Source organism: Pseudophryne corroboree, chromosome 1 (genome assembly GCF_028390025.1).
Source record: "Pseudophryne corroboree isolate aPseCor3 chromosome 1, aPseCor3.hap2, whole genome shotgun sequence".
NCBI lineage: Eukaryota > Metazoa > Chordata > Amphibia > Anura > Myobatrachidae > Pseudophryne > Pseudophryne corroboree.
Window position 1 is genome coordinate 151062280 of NC_086444.1, and position 18116 is coordinate 151080395.

The window sequence follows — 18116 nt, forward strand, 5'->3', positions numbered from 1 at the left end:
GACCATGTTGTAGTCCCGAAACCAGACGGTTCGGTCAGACCCATATTGAATTTAAAATCCCTGAACATATACCTGAAAAGGTTCAAGTTCAAGATGGAATCGCTAAGAGCGGTCATTGCAAGCCTGAAAGGGGGAGTTTTTATGGTGACTCTGGACATAAAGGATGCATACCTTCATGTCCCCATTTATCCACCTCATCAGGCGTACCTCAGAATTGCGGTACGGGATTGTCATTACCAATTTCAGACGTTGCCGTTTGGTCTCTCCACGGCCCCGAGAATATTCACCAAGGTAATGGCGGAAATGATGGTGCTCCTGCGGAAGCAAGGTGTCACTATTATCACGTACTTGGACGATCTCCTCATAAAAGCGAGATCAAGAGAGCAGTTGCTGAACAGCGTATCACTTTCTCTGGAAGTGTAACGGCAACACGGCTGGATTCTATATATTCCAAAGTCGCAGTTGGTTCCCACAGCTAATCTGCCTCTCCTAGGCATGATCCTAGACACAGACCAGAAAAGGGTTTATCTCCCGATAGAGAGAGCTCAGGAGCTCGTGACACTGGTCAGGAATCTATTAAAACCAAAACAGGTGTCAGTGCATCACTGCACTCGAGTCCTGGGAAGGATGGTGGCATCATACGAGGCCATTCCCTTCGGCAGGTTCCATGCGAGGACCTTCCAATGGGACTTACTGGACAAGTGGTCCGGATCACATCTTCAGATGCATCGGTTAATCACCCTATCCCCCAGGGCCAGGGTGTCTCTCCTGTGGTGGCTGCAGAGTGCTCACCTTCTCGAAGGTCGCAGATTCGGCATTCAGGACTGGGTCCTGGTGACCACGGATGCAAGCCTCCGAGGGTGGGGGGCAGTCACACAGGGAAGAAATTTCCAAGGGCTGTGGTCAAGTCAGGAGACTTGCCTTCACATTCCTGGAACTAAGGGCCATCTACAACGCCCTACGTCAAGCGGAGTCCCTGCTTCGCGACCAACCGGTTCTGATTCAGTGAGACAACATCACCGCAGTGGCTCATGTAAACCGCCAAGGCGGCACAAGGAGCAGGGTGGCGATGGTAGAAGCCACCAGAACTCTTCACTGGGCGGAGAATCACGTAAGCGCACTGTCAGAAGTGTTCATTCCGGGAGTGGACAACTGTGAAGCAGACTTCCTCAGCAGGCACGACCTCCACCCGGGAGAGTGGGGACTTCATCAAGAAGTCTTCACGCAGATTGCAAGTCGGTGGGAACTGCCACAGGTGGACATGATGGCATCCCGCCTCAACAAAAAGCTGCAGAGATATGGCGCCAGGTCAATAGACCCTCAGGTGATAGCTGTGGACGCACTGGTGACATCGTGGGTGTTCCCGTCGGTCTATGTATTTCCTCCTCTTCCTCTCATACCCAAGGTGCTGAGAATCCTAAGGAAAAGAGGAGTGAGAACAATACTCATTGTTCCGGATTGGCCAAGAAGGACTTGGTATCCAGATCTGCAAGAAATGCTCACACAGGACCCGTGGCCTCTGCCTCTAGGACAGGACTTGTGCAACAGGGGCCCTGTCTGTTCCAAGAATTACCGACTTTGCTCCGAATTGGCCAAGAAGGACTCGGTACCCGGAGCTGCAGGAAATGCTATCAGAGGACTCAGGGCTTCTGCCTCTCAGACAGGACATGTTGCAACAGGGGCCCTGTCTGTTCCAAAATTTTCCGCGGCTGCATTTGACGGCATGGCGGTTGAACGCCGAATCCTAACAGAAAAAGGCATTCCGGATGAGGTCATTCCTACGCTGATAGAGGCTAGGAAGGATGTGACGGCTCAACATTATCACCGTATATGGCGAAAATTTGTGGCTTGGTGTGAGGCCAGGAATGCCCCTACGGAGGAATTCCAGCTGAGCCTTTTCCTTCACTTCCTACAGTCGGGAGTGACTTTGGGCCTTAAATTGGGTTCCATTAAGGTTCAGATTTCGGCCTTATCCATTTTCTTTCAAAAAGAACTGGCTTCTCTGCCTGAAGTTCAGACGTTTGTAAAGGGAGTGCTGCATATTCAGCCCCCTTTTGTGCCTCCAGTGGCACCTTGGGATCTTAACGTGGTGTTGAGTTTCCTGAAATCACACTGGTTTGAACCACTCAAAACGATGGAAGTAAAATATCTCACGTGGAAGGTGGTCATGCTATTAGCCTTGGCTTCGGCTAGGCGTGTGTCAGAATTGGCGGCTTTGTCACATAAAAGCCCTTATCTGGTTTTCCATGCGGATAGAGCAGAATTGCGGACCCGCCCACAATTTCTGGCGAAAGTGGTTTCATCCTTTCATATAAACCAACCTATTGTGGTGCCTGTGGCTACTACTAACTTGGAGGATTCCGAGTCACTGGATGTATTTGGGGCTTTGAAGGTTTATGTAGCCAGAACGGCTAAGGTCAGGAAAACAGAATCTTTATTTATCCTGTATGCTTCCAACAAGCTTGGGGCGCCTGCTTCAAAGCAAACTATTTCTCGCTGGATCTGTAACACGATTCAGCAGGCTCATTCTGCGGCTAGGTTGCCGCTGCCTAAATCAGTTAAGGCCCATTCCACAAGGAAGGTGGGCCCTTCTTGGGCAGCTGCCCGAGGGGTCTCGGCATTACAGCTTTGCCGAGCGGCTACTTGGTCAGGTTCAAACACCTTTGCAAAGTTCTACAAGTTTGATACCCTGGCTGAGGAGGACCTTGTGTTTGCTCATTCGGTGCTGCAGAGTCATCCGCACTCTCCCGCCCGTTTGGGAGCTTTGGTATAATCCCCATGGTCCTTACGGAGTCCCCAGCATCCACTAGGACGTTAGAGAAAATAAGATTTTACTTACCGGTAAATCTATTTCTCGTAGTCCGTAGTGGATGCTGGTCGCCCGTCCCAAGTGCGGACTTCTTCTGCAATGCTTGTATATAGTTATTGCTTAAATAAGGGTTCTGTTATAGTTGCATCAAAGTTTATCTGATGCTCTGTGATTGTTCATACTGTTAACTGGGTAAAGTTATCACAAGTTATACGGTGTGATTGGTGTGGCTGGTATGAGTCTCACCCTGGATTCCCAAAATCCTTTCCTTGTACTGTCAGCTCTTCTGGGCACAGTTTCTCTGAGGTCTGGAGGAGGGACATAGAGGGAGGAGCCAGAGCACACCAGAATCTAAATTCTTTCTTTCTTAAAGTGCTCATGTCTCCTGCGGAACCCGTCTATTCCCCATGGTCCTTACGGAGTCCCCAGCATCCACTACGGACTACGAGAAATAGATTTACCGGTAAGTAAAATCTTATTTTTGTGCTCTGAAAAGTGCCTTGTAAACGTACCGTACTGATGCGTTAGCTGTGCTTCTTAAAGGTGCATACACACTAGACAACACGCTCTATGAGCAACATCGCCTAGTGTTTCCCGCTCCCTGGCCGGCCGGTCGGCGTCAGTGCACACACACGTAGCGATATGACGACCATATCACTCAGTGACGTCATGCCACGGCTGGGCCATGCAGGCAGCTCTTGGACGATAGTCCAGATTGAGCATGCATGCACGGCCGACAGTGAGGGTCGTTAACGACCCGCGGAGGCCGCGCATCAGTCGTCATCGCTGGCATACACACTCGCCAAGAAAGTGAACAACGTCGCTCAGTAAGGGTGAAAATGAGTGACGACGTTCATTTTATCGGCAAGTGTGTATGCACCTTTACATCGCATCTTTTCTGGTTCATTTAGATGTAAGAAATTTTAGACGCTTTTACATATTTGTTGCACGAAAAGCAGTTAAAACAAACAGCCATAAATCTACTTTTTGGGATTAATAAATAATCCTTTAGTAGTTGCTTCCATGTTGTTTTGGCTCTTGAGAGATTTACATAATTCCTTATTCTTTGTACTGCACTAGGGAATATTTACTAAAGTGTGGGTTTTTAGAAGTGGAGATGTTGCCCATAGCAGCCAATCAGATTCTAGCTATTATCTTCTAGAAGGTGCCAGGTAAATGATAAGTAGAATCTGATTGGTTGTTATGGGCAACAGCTCCACTTCTAAAAACCTGCACTTTAGTAAATATACCCCTAGGACTCTCTGCGGTCGATTCAACTCTAAATGCTGCACTTATAGAATCTCCGAGTGTGTGCTGTTTGTTCACAGCCCCATATGGTTGCCTATGGAGAAATGTCAATCTGGGGTGAGATTGGGCTAAAGGGTAGAAAGTTCATCTGCAGGTGCTGTCATTTCTGTACCATTGCAGTTCATTTAATCAACTCCTATGTTGCATGTTTGTTTGTTTGTTTTTTTCAGTTGTGACTTGAAAGGACATTAAAAAAAAAGTAATAATAATTAAAAGAAAATAAATAAATATGTGTATGTATGTGTATATATATATATATATATATATATATATATATATGTGTGTGTGTGTGTGTATATATATATATATATATATATATATGTGTGTGTGTTTATATGTGTGTATATATATATATATATATATATATATGTATGTATATATATGTGTGTATGTGTGTGTATATATATATATATATATATATATATATATATATATATTTCTCTAACGTCCTAGTGGATGCTGGGGACTCCGTCAGGACCATGGGGAATAGCGGCTCCGCAGGAGACAGGGCACAAAAAGTAAGCTTTTAGGATCACATGGTGTGTACTGGCTCCTCCCCCTATGACCCTCCTCCAAGCCTCAGTTAGGTTTTTGTGCCCGTCCGAGCAGGGTGCAATCTAGGTGGCTCTCTTAAAGAGTTGCTTAGAAAAAGTTTTTAGGTTCTTTATTTTCAGTGAGTCCTGCTGGCAACAGGCTCACTGCATCGAGGGACTTAGGGGAGAGAAGTGAACTCACCTGCGTGCAGGATGGATTGGCTTCTTAGGCTACTGGACACCATTAGCTCCAGAGGGAGTCGGAACACAGGTCTCGCCCTGGGGTTCGTCCCGGAGCCGCGCCGCCGACCCCCCTTGCAGATGCTGAAGATTGAAGAGGTCCGGAACCAGGCGGCAGAAGACTTTCAGTCTTCATCAGGTAGCGCACAGCACTGCAGCTGTGCGCCATTGTTGTCAGCACACTTCACACAGCGGTCACGGAGGGTGCAGGGCGCGGGGGGGGGGGCGCCCTGGGCAGCAATGTATAATACCTGTATGGCGAAAAATACATCACATATAGCCCTTGAGGCTATATGGATGTATTTAACCCCTGCCAGATATCACAAACTCCGGAGAAGAAGCCCGCCGAAAAGGGGGCGGGGCCTATTCTCCTCAGCACACAGCGCCATTTTCCCTCACAGAAATGCTGGTGGGAAGGCTCCCATGCTCTCCCCTGCACTGCACTACAGAAACAGGGTTAAAACAGAGAGGGGGGGCACTGATTTGGCGATATGAATATATATTAAATGCTATAAGGGAGGAACACTTATATAAAGGTTGTCCCTGTATAATTATAGCGTTTTGGTGTGTGCTGGCAAACTCTCCCTCTGTCTCCCCAAAGGGCTAGTGGGTCCTGTCCTCTATCAGAGCATTCCCTATGTGTGTGCTGTATGTCGGTACGTGTGTGTCGACATGTATGAGGAAAATGTTGGTGAGGAGGCGGAGCAAATTGCCTGTAATGGTGATGTCACTCTCTAGGGAGTCGACACCGGAATGGATGGCTTATTTATGGAATTACGTGATAATGTCAACACGCTGCAAGCCGGTTGACGACATGAGACGGCCGGCGATCAAATTAGTACCTGTCCAGGCGTCTCAAACACCGTCAGGGGCTGTAAAACGCCCATTTACCTCAGTCGGTCGACACAGACCCAGACACGGACACTGATTTCAGTGTCGACGGTGAAGAAACAAACGTATTTTCCTTTAGGGCCACACGTTAAGGGCAATGAAGGAGGTGTTACATATTTCTGATACTACAAGTACCACAAAAAGGGGTATTATGTGGGATGTGAAAAAACTACCTGTAGTTTTTCCTGAATCAGATAAATTAAATGAAGTGTGTGATGATGCGTGGGTTTCCCCCGATAGAAAATTATTGGCGGTATACCCTTTCCCGCCAGAAGTTAGGGCGCGTTGGGAAACACCCCTTAGGGTGGATAAGGCGCTCACATGCTTATCAGAACAAGTGGCGGTACCATCTACAGATAGGGCCGTACTTAAGGAGCCAGCTGATAGGAGGCTGGAAAATATCCCAAAAAAGTATACACACACATGCTGGTGTTATACTGCGACCAGCGATTGCCTCAGCCTGGATGTGCAGAGCTGAGGTGGCTTGGTCGGATTCCCTGACTAAAAATATTGATACCCTTGACAGGGACAGTATTTTATTGACTATAGAGCATTTAAAGGATGCATTTCTATATATGCGAGATGCGCAGAGGGATATTTGCACTCTGGCATCAAGAGTAAATGCGATGTCCATATCTGCAAGAAGATGTTTATGGACACGACAGTGGTCAGGTGATGCAGATTCCAAACGGCACAAAGATGTATTGCCGTATAAAGGGGAGGAGTTATTTGGGGTCGGTCCATGGGACCTGGTGGCCACGGCAACTGCTGGAAAATCCACCGTCTTTTACCCTAAGTCACATCTCTGCAGAAAAAGACACCGTCTTTTCAGCCTCAGTCCTTTCGTCCCTATAAGAGTCATATCTGCCCAGGGATAGAGGAAAGGGAAGAAGACTGCAGCAGGCAGCCCATTCCCAGGAACAGAAGCCCTCCACCGCTTCTACCAAGTTCTCAGCATGACGCTAGGACCGTACAGGACCCCTGGATCCTACAAGTAGTATCCAAGGGGTACAGATTGGAATGTCGAGACGTTTCCCCCTCGCAGGTTCCTGTAGTCTGCTGTACCAATGTCTCCCTCCGACAGGGAGGCAGTATTGAAAACAATTCACAAGCTGTATTCCCAGCAGGTGATAATAAAATTACCCCTCCTACAACAGGGAAAGGGGTATTATTCCACACTATATTGTGGTACTGAAGCCAGAAGGCTAGGTGAGACCTATTCTAAATCTGAAATATTTGAACACTTACAAAGGTTCAAATCCAGATGGAGTCACTCAGAGCAGTGATAGCGAACCGGGAAGAAGGGGACTATATGGTGTCCCGGGACATCAGGGATGCTTACCTCCATGTCCCAAAATTTGCCTTTCTCACCAAGGGTATCTCAGGTTCGTGGTACAAAACTGTCACTATCAGTTTCAGACGATGCTGTTGGATTGTCCAAGGCACCCCGGGTCCTTACCAAGGTAATGACCGAAATGAGGATTCGTCTTCAAAGAAAATGGACGACCTCCTGATAAGAACAAGGTCCAGAGAACAGTTGGAGGTCGGAGTAGCACTATCTCAAGTAGTTCTACGACAACACGGGTGGATTCTAAATATTCCAAAACCGCAGTTGTTCCGACGACACGTCTGCTGGTCCTAGGGATGATTCTGGACACAGTCCAGAAAAAGGTGTTTCTCCCAGAGGAGAAAGCCAGGGAGTTATCCGAGCTAATCGGGATCCTCCTAAAACCAGGAAAAGTGTCAGTGCATCATTGCACAAGAGTCCTGGTAAAAATGGTGGCTTATTACGAAGCGATTCCATTCGGCAGATTTCACGCAAGAACTCTTCAGTGGGATCTGCTGGACAAATGGTCCGGATCGCATCTTCAGATGCATCAGCGGATAACCCTATATCCAAGGACAAGGGTGTCTCTCCTGTGGTGATTACAGAGTGCTCATCTTCTAGAGGGCCGTAGATTCGGCATTCAGGATTGGATGCTGGTGACCACGGAGGCCAGCCTGAGAGGCTGGGGAGCAGTCACACAGGGAAAAAATTTCCAGGGAGTGTGATCAAGTCTGGAGAATTCTCTCCACATAAATATACTGGAGCTAAGAGCAAATTTATAATGCTCTAAACTTAGCAAGACCTCTGCTTCAAGGTCAGCCGGTATTGATCCAGTGGGATAACATCACGGCAGTCGCCCACGTAAACAGAAAGGGCGGCACAAGAAGCAGGAGGGCAGTGGCAAAACTGCAAGGATTTTTCGCTAGGCGGAAAATCATGTGATAGCACTGTCAGCAGTGTTCATTCCGGGAGTGGACGACTGGGAAGCAGACTTCCTCAGCAGGCACGACCTCCACCCGGGAGAGTGGGAACTTCATAGGGAAGTTTTCCGCATGATTGTGAACCGTTGGGAAAGACCAAAGGTGGACATGATGGCGTCCCGCCCGAACAAAAAACGGGACAGGTATTGCGCCAGGTCACGAGACCTTCAGGCGATAGCTGTGGATGTCCTGGTAACACCGTGGTTGTAACAGTCGGTGTATGTGTTCCCTCCTCTGCTTCTCATAACCAAGGTATTGAGAATTATAAGACGTAGAGGAGTAAGAACTATACTCGTGGCTCCGGATTGGCCAAGAGGGACTTGGTACCCGGAACTTCAAGAGATGCTCATAGAGGACTAATGGCCTCAGGAGCTAAGAAGGGACTTGCTTCAGCAAGTACCATGTCTGTTCCAAGACTTACCGCGGCTGCGTTTGACGGCATGGCGGTTGAACGCCGGATTCTAAGGGAAAAGGCATTCCGGAAGAGGTCATACCTACCCTGGTCAAAGCCAGAAAGGAGGTGACCGCACAACGTTCTCACCACATGTGGTGAAAATATGTTGCGTGGGTGAGGCCAGGAAGGCCCCACGAAGAAATTTCAACTAGGTCGATTTCTGCACTTCCTGAAAACAGGAGTGTCTATGAGCCTCAAATTGGGGTCCATTAAGGTTCAAGTTTCGGCCCTGTAGATTTTCTTCCAGAAACAATTGGCTTCAGTTCCTGAAGTCCAGACATTTGTCAAGGGAGTATTGCATATACAGCCCCTTTTGTGCCTCCAGTGGCACCGTGGGATCTCAAAGTAGTGTTGGGATTCCTCAAATCATATTGGTTTGAATCGCTCAAATCTGTGGATTTGAAATATCTCACATGGAAAGTGACCATGCTGTTGGCCCTGGCCTCGGCCAGGCGATTGTCAGAATTGGCGGCTTTGTCTTACAAAAGCCCATATTTGATTTTCCATTCGGACGGGGCAGAACTGGGACTCGTCCCCAGTTTCTTCCTAAGGTGGTGTCAGCGTTTCACCTGAAACAACCTATTGTGGTGCCTGCGGCTACTAGGGACTTGGAGGACTCCAAGTTGCTAGACGTTGTCAGGGCCTTGAAAATATATATATATATATATATATATATATATATATATATATATATATAATTCCAGGACAGCTGGCGTCAGAAAGTCTGACTTGCTGTTTATATTGTATGCACCCAAAAAGCTGGGTGCTCCTGCTTCTAAGCAGACTATTGCTCGTTGGATTTGTAGTACAATTCAACTTGCACATTCTGTGGCAGGCCTGCCACAGCCAAAATCTGTAAATGCCCATTCCGCAAGGAAGGTGGGCTCATCTTGGGCGGCTGCCCGAGGGGTCTCGGCTTTACAACTTTGCCGAGCAGCTACGTGGTCAGGCGGGAACACGTTTGTAAAATTCTACAAATTTGATACCCTGGCTGAGGAGGACCTGGAGTTCTCTCATTCGGTGCTGCAGAGTCATCCGCACTCTCCCGCCCGTTTGGGAGCTTTGGTATAATCCCCATGGTCCTGACGGAGTCCCCAGCATCCACTAGGACGTTAGAGAAAATAAGATTTTACTTACCGATAAATCTATTTCTCATAGTCCGTAGTGGATGCTGGGCGCCCATCCCAAGTGCGGATTGTCTGCATTACTTGTACATAATTATTGTTACAAAAATCGGGTTATTATTGTTGTGGGCCATCTTTTCAGAGGCTCCTTCGTTGTTATCATACTGTTAACTGGGTTCAAATCACAGGTTGTACGGTGTGATTGGTGTGGCTGGTATGAGTCTTACCCGGGATTCAAGATCCTTCCTTATTGTGTACGCTCGTCCGGGCACAGTACCTAACTGAGGCTTGGAGGAGGGTCATAGGGGGAGGAGCCAGTACACACCATGTGATCCTAAAAGCTTACTTTTTGTGCCCTGTCTCCTGCGGAGCCGCTATTCCCCATGGTCCTGACGGAGTCCCCAGCATCCACTACGGACTATGAGAAATAGATTTATCGGTAAGTAAAATCTTATTATATATATATATATATATATATATATATATATATATAAAATGTGTGTGTGTATCCAGCATGCAGGCGGCGCTCACGGCGTGGAATAAAACAACAGACGCAAGTCTGGGATGCAAAATCAACGTTTCAATGTTAAGTAAACATTTTCGTCACTTTCGTTACTTAACATTGAAACGTTGATTTTGCATCCCAGACTTGCGTCTGTTGTTTTATTCCACGCCGTGAGTGCCGCCTGCATGCTGGATATATCATTGGACACAGCGCTTGCTGTAACCACTGGAAGGCACCGGCTATCTTGTTTATTTCAACCCCAGCTGAGGACACAGTGAGTGCCGTGCAACAAGCATTGATAGATATTATCATTAAAGAAGACACAAGTCGGCTGTTGTTTTCTTTAATGAGATAATAGACCTTGAGTGCCGCCAGTGGAGGAGTATATTGCGTGCAGCCACGGAGGCTGTAATGAGGAAGTCACCGGGCGCAGCATACGTTTGAATGTTTGTGGAGTGCCGAAGTTGGAGACTTATATGTGTGTGTATGTATATATATATATATATATATATATATATATATATATATATATATATATATATATATATGTGTGTGTATATGTACCAACCAAGCAGCTAGGTTGTAACATGCAGTTAGGAGCTGATTGGTTGGTGCTTTATCTCTCTAAACTTTATTACTCTCCAAGGCTTAGTATATCTCCCTCTTTATAAGAAGCAGTTTCACACCATTGAGTTTAGCTTCTATGGGGTATATTCAATTGATGTCGGATCCTCTCCGACGGAGAGAATCCGACACGCCACTATTCAATGCTGGCCAGAAGCGGCCAGCATTCCGACAAATGCAGATTCGACTTGATTACATGTATAATCTGCATCGGCGGCAAACTGTCAAACAGCCGCGTTTTTGACAGAAACAGGTGGATCAGCGAGTAACTCGTCCGATCCACGTGTTTTCCGACAAGTCAAAAAATACGGCACTTTTATTGAATAGGTTGAATGCAAGTTCGACTTAAAACTGTTGAAAAGTGCAGTTTTTCTGACTGTCGTGGAAAAACCGGCACAAATTGAATATACCCCTATATGGTGTAGTGATTGTATGTATTCTAATGTTTTTTGTTTTTTTTTTGTATTTCATTATTTAGATATGTACTGTAGTTCATCATCTTAAATGTGCAAAAAAATAAAATAAAAAGTAATAATGTCATGAAGTCATTTGGTGGAAAACAATATGATCGCGATCCTATTTGCCACTAATTGGCTTGCGCCTCAAGTACTGTAAGTGCGGCTATATATTGCACTTACAGCATCTCTGGACTGGCAGATTTACATTCACTGCCCCGCAGGGTTGTGTACAGAAATCTGCGGGAGTGAGGGGTGAGTTGAGCTCCCTTATCAGCTACCAGGATTGTATGATGCTGTATCCTTTTTGTTTAATACTGTTCCACACCTTCACGTAAGGGAAATGAGGGCAATTTGGGCAGCGCTCTAAACTGCTGAGATTATACCCCCGGCATACCCACTACACCCACAGCCCTGCCGCCTTATCTATATTTAAAACCTGTTTCTACCAGACAATCAGGACTTGCTAATGAAAAATGGGGCAGTATGGGAGTACTCTAAATGGAATACATAGTATTTACCGGTGGGTGGGATGCCGGCTGTCAAGAGCCAGACAGCTGCATCCCACCCGCCAGAATGCCGGCGGCGGGGCGGGCGGGCTCACTGCGCCTGCCACTCTGCGGGCTCACTGCGCCTGCCACTCTGCGGGCTCACTGCGCCTGCCACTCTGCGGGCTCACTGCGCCTGCCACTCTGCGGGCTCACTGCGCCTGCCACTCTGCGGGCTCACTGCGTCGTAGACAACAAGGAGGGAAAATAGTCCCTGCACGCCGGGATTCCGGCTGTCGGCTGTTGGGATTCCAGCATTCGTATCCTGACAGCTGGCAAATTGATTGTATCCCCTTTGTGTTAACATTTATGAAGCACCCATTACTATTACCGATGCCCGAGATCTAGGAAAACAATATAATGCAATATTGTTTAGTGTAGTTTACATTATTTGGCTTTCTAGTATGATCTGCCTTTTAAATTTGCCGACATGTCTATTAAAATAGTTTTGTTGTTTGCTTGTTTACCTCCAGAAGAATGAAGTAATAGACTCCCACACTCTATCAATCGAATAATGCTGTCATTAATTAAACTCTTGGCATGTTCTTCTACCTGATGGTGTAGCGGATAGATATTATGTTCCTATGTACGTGTAGCTAACACTATCTTGTGCCCTTTTTCTTCATTTTAGGAATAACAGGAAAAGCAAATTACCTTAAGATGTCTGATGTATTTTATTTAGTTCTTACAAATAATCAAATCTTTGGTTAGTGGAATGAATTGTCTTCATGCTGGTACCAGCAGGTTCCAGTACGTGGACAGGGCTGGAGTCAATAAATGCAACTTCACGCTTATACTGATTGGTAATTCATAGAATCCCCAAAGGACTTCCAGCTTGCTTAGCATAATAGCAAGTATATATTCTGCACTGTTTTCTTTTGATTGTAATGTTGGATGCATATTAATATACCAAATGTTGGCCAAATAGTAACGGAAGAAAAGCTAAAAAATATTATTATTAGCGCAAATAACATTTGGTTTTCTTTAGTTTTTTTTTTTCTTTTATACCGAAAAGCTTTCATCAAGTTGTGTTTTCATCCAATTACTGTTTAAGTCATTTGGGAAATTGCTTGTACTTACAAGTAATCCTGTTTGCTTTCAATGAATGAAACCTTTTATTTTCCTGTGGGGTTTTATATTGCACTTTGTATTTTACAATATATGTTGACTTTGTGTGTTATATTTATAGCGTTCCCCTGTGATAGCTTTGTATGTGTAGGAAGTAACTAATGTATGTGTGTTTTTAGGGTTACATAAATGTAGTGTTTCTCTATATAGTAAGATTTCTTAAGGTGTGTAAATGTATGTTTGCAACTGCTGGAAATAGCTATTGTTGAGGCTAAAGCATATTGTCCCTTTTGAAGAGAAAATGTCTATATACTGTATACCCCTTTCACATCGAGGCAAGGATCCGGGAAAACCCAGGTCTTGTGTCGGTGTGAATGGGACGACTCGTCTGTGACCCAGGTCATGACCAAGGTTTTTTCTGGGTCTGTGCCGAATACGTTGTAATATGAAACGGTGTTCCCCGGTTATGTTTAAAGGAGCTCGCTTAAGCAAGAAAAGCCCCCAAAATAGTACAGAATCTGCCATACATACATACATACATACATACATAAGGTCATATATACAGGTTATACAGCCAATGAAAGTGAATTGCAGTAGAATCACTGAGTAAAAGAATAGCTGTTATAGGACAGGGGAAGGATCACTGGATTAATGGGAGTGATGGAAAACTTGGCCATGTTGGTGGGCGGGTTCAGCATTTTATTGCGATCACCTGGAACTGTAATTTCCCCAAATAGTATAAGTGAGATTTGCATACAGACTAAAGCTGGTTGGGGCAGAAATGATGGTTTAGGGTTTGGCTGTTAGATTCCTGTTCTATGCGCGGGATGATTCGTTTGTCTTGTTATTGCTGTTGTGCTAACGCCAATCGTGGTCATTCTATAGATATGGGATTACTATTGTTCCTCTAAAGTCTTTCTCAGCGATACACAATAATGAAATGGTGTAAGGTCTGCTCTACACTATAAATGTGTGGCCACACAAGTCAGTTATCTGGTTGTTATTAGTGTTGGAAGGTAGTTATATTTTGTATATTCTTCAAAGCTGTGCGGTAAGCCGTGGCAGTATGGTGGCTCACCAGTTAGAATGGTTCCCTGTTAGTGTGGCTGTCTTGTCACTCTGCATAATCATATGGCAGGTTATGGTATGCTGACATCAATGGGCGTGTGAGGGTTGGGGAGCAGTGGGGCAGGAACTGATGAGAGTGACTACAAATACGGTGCTGCATAATATGGGACACGTTATGAGATGCTGATAAATGTTACTTCCTCATGTACTGTACTGTCCGTCTCCTGTTGTTGCGCTGCCTTATATCTCCTGGGAGGAGTTTTCTTTGAGACATTCATAATTTTATTATTTAAAATGAATGAAGTTGTTAAAATGTTACAGTCATTGATCCTGTACACTGTAACCCTCTTGTACCTGTCACTGCGTGTATTGCAGCTTGATCACACTGCATCCCACTGTGTGTATTGTTTCATGACCATGGTGCGTCCCACGGCGTGTATTGTAGCATGATCATGGTGCGTCCCACTGCCTGTATTGTAGCATGATCACGGTGCGTCCCCCTGCTTGTATTGTAGCATGACCATTGTGCGTCCCACTGCCTGTATTGTAGCATGATCACGGTGCGTCCCCTGCTTGTATTGTAGCATGATCATGGTGCGTCCCACGGCGTGTATTGTAGCATGATCACGGTGCGTCCCACTGCCTGTATTGTAGTATGATCACGGTGCGTCCCCCTGCTTGTATTGTAGCATGACCATTGTGCGTCCCACGGCGTGTATTGTAGCATGATCACGGTGCGTCCCACTGCCTGTATTGTAGCATGATCACGGTGCGTCCCACTGCGTGTATTGTAGCATGATCACACTGTATCCCACTGTGTGTATTGAAGCATTATCAAGGTGCGTCCCACTGCCTGTATTGTAGCATGATCACGGTGCGTCCCCCTGCTTGTATTGTAGCATGACCATTGTGCGTCCCACTGCCTGTATTGTAGCATGATCACGGTGCGTCCCCCTGCTTGTATTGTAGCATGATCATGGTGCGTCCCACTGCCTGTATTGTAGCATGATCACGGTGCGTCCCCCTGCTTGTATTGTAGCATGACCATTGTGCGTCCCACGGCGTGTATTGTAGCATGATCACGGTGCGTCCCACTGCCTGTATTGTAGCATGATCACGGTGCGTCCCACTGCGTGTATTGTAGCATGATCACACTGCATCCCACTGTGTGTATTGAAGCATTATCAAGGTGCGTCCCACTGAGTGTATTGTAGCATGATCACACTGCATCCCACTGTGTGTATTGTAGCATGATCACACTGCATCCCACTGTGTGTATTGTAGCATGATCACACTGCATCCCACTGTGTGTATTGTAGCATGATCACACTGCATCCCACTGTGTGTATTGTAGCATGATCACGGTGCATTCCACTGCGTCCTTTGTACCATGATCATGATGCGTTCCACTGCGTGTATTTTAGCATGATCACGGTGTGTCCCACTGCATGTATTGTAGCATGATCACAGTGCGTCCCACTGCGTGTATTGAAGCATGATCACGGTGCATCCCACTGCGTGTATTGTAGCATGATCACGGTGTTGGAAATGTTGATATTTTCACTACATAGCTTTTATATCTTGTCAGGATATACATTACTTTAGGACAGGGGTGGCCGGACTTTTAGGTTCTGGGATCTACTTTTTGTCCACTTACCGGTGATCTACCGGCGTCAAATAACACCAATAATAACACTCACATTTAAGAATAGCGTTAATAATGATGCCATCAAATAACAGCACTAGTAATAACGCGCACATTTAAAAATAGCATTAAGAATGACAATATCACATAACCCCCCTCTGTGCAGATCCCCCCCCCTTTGCAGATCCCCCCCCATTGCAGATCCCCCCCTTGTGCAGATACCCCCCCCCCCTCCACTCCCCTGCATAATAGCCCCCTGTACAATACCCTCCTCTGTGCAAATCCCCACTTTGCATATACCCCTCCTCCAGTCCGCTGTATAATAGCCCCCTGTACAATAATACCCTCTGTGCCAGATCCTCCACCCGTTGCAGATCCCCCATGTATAAAAAAAAAACCCTTTGTAAAGATACCACGCTCTGTGCAGATCCGCCCCATCCCCTTTGCAGATCATCCCTCCCCTTGTGAAGAAACCCCCCTTTGCATAACTTCCCTGACAATTTGACACGCTGCCTAGCTTCGGTCCTCCCTCTCCCTGCAGTCACGGCTCCCGCTTTCACGCTGCATGGCCTCTCAGCTGCTTCTCCTGTCGCTGCCACCGCCGGCTGGATCAAACTGGATCCATCTAGCCCAGGCTCCTCACATCTCGGGTGACGTCATTATGTCCGGCACACTTCATCTGTGGGAACTGTGAAGAGAAGCAGCGGCGGCAGGCTACTTACAGTTATTTTCTGTTAAGTCTGTCGCGATCTACCGGTGGATGCTCCGCGAACTACCGGTAGATCGCGATCTACCATTTGGTCACCTCTGCTTTAGGACGTTTTACAGGTGATAGTAGTGGTTTCATAGGCAATCCCTGGCTATGTACATGTCAGTGATTTGCGGTAATGCCGACATTGCTGGTTTCCCTGCACAACTCTACTATATTATGATTTACTATTTTAACCTGTAACACTTTTTTTGTTACAGATTTTCAAAGGGTTCAGTATGGTATGCCGGCGGCCGGGCTCCTGGCGACTAGCATACCGGCGCCGGGAGCCCGACCGCCGGCTTACCGACAGTGCTACGTGCACCACGCTATTATATTCTCCCTCCAGGGGGGTCGTGGACCCGAATAAGTGTCGGTATGCCGGCTGTCGGGATTCCGGCGTCGGTATACTGTGCGCCGGGATCCCGTCAGTCGGCATACTGAAGACCACCCATTTTCAAATGAATAAAATGTTGACTTTGACTAGTAATACTGTTACTTTACAGAGTTGTGTCATTAATAACATGTTTTATTGTTTCCTGTCTTGCTGTGCAGCTTGTGGCCGGTAGCGTAGTGATGGCATTTGAAGAGGTATGTCCGGATAGAATTGATTTGATTCACAAAAATTACCGGAAGCTGTGTAACCTGTTGGTGGATGTGGAGGAGTGGGGACAAGTGGTGATCATCCATATGCTGACTCGATATGCACGTACGCAGTTTGTCAGCCCCTGGAAGGAGGTGAGTGAGAAAATACTTAGGTTATTTTACCCATAATTTCTTTATTTTTTATTTTTTTTTAAAGTAATTTTTATTCACGGGATCACAAAGTGCAAACATATACCAACGGGTAGTGGTTTCACCAAATTACATTACAGACATAGCACAACAGTTGGCAATTATAAAGATAACTGAAAAAAACAGTGACACATTTTTGACCCAGGAAGCGGGCGGTATAAAATAGGGAAAAGGCCAGTCAGTAGCGTAGCTAACCGACGGATAGTGAAGAGTTAGAGTAGAAAAGGATCAAGAAGAGAGAAAGACAGAGAAGAAGAGACAAAAGAAGAGGAATGAACAGAATAGAATAGAATTGAGTCCCGGGAGGGTCTCCTCAAATATGATATAGGGTATCACAGATTAAAGGGTGAAGGGGCATGCTGGGTGGCCAGCCATGGACTCCAAATTTTCTCGAATGACTTAGGGGAGCAATTTATGATGCTAGTCATATAGTCCATGCGGTAAACGTACCAGATACGGGCAACTATAGACTGCATGGTAGGCGGGATAGGGTTTTTCCAATTTGCAGCTAGTTGACAAGTTGTTGCGGAGACTATATGACGTAACAATTTATTTTGAAATTTTGTTAGTGTTGGTAAGTTTAGGCGGAGGAGAATGTATTTAGGGTCAGAAGGAATAGAAATCTGCAACAAACTAGATCTAAAGTTGATCACTTCCCTCCACATATGCACTATTTTAGGACATGACCACCATATGTGTAGGAAAGAGCCCTCTGCGCCACATCCTCTCCAACATCTATCCGACGTATCCGGGTACATTTTGCTCAAGCAAGATGGTACGTAATACCATCTATATATTAATTTATAGACATTCTCTTTGATTCTTACGCAGATGGAGCTAGACGCCGCATTGCCCCAGGCCTCAGACCATTCCTCGTTATCTAAAGTCGAGCCTAGGCCCGTTTCCCATGCTCTCTCATGGGGATCGCGCTGATCTCCAGTGAGAGTTGTATACATGAGGGAGATTAAGCCTTTGGTTGAGTGACGTCTCAAAC

General features: G+C 46.2%; 1 protein-coding gene across 2 annotated transcripts in view; it reads left to right on the forward strand.

Moving 5' to 3' along the window:
- Nucleotides 1-18116, forward strand: part of AP3B1 (adaptor related protein complex 3 subunit beta 1) — a 494777-nt gene that overhangs the window by 128956 nt on the left and 347705 nt on the right. For both annotated transcript variants that reach the window (XM_063963639.1, XM_063963638.1), the window contains exon 7: nucleotides 16883-17065. In XM_063963639.1, the coding sequence (XP_063819709.1) occupies nucleotides 16883-17065 (183 nt within the window). The remainder of the gene's footprint in view (nucleotides 1-16882; nucleotides 17066-18116) is intronic.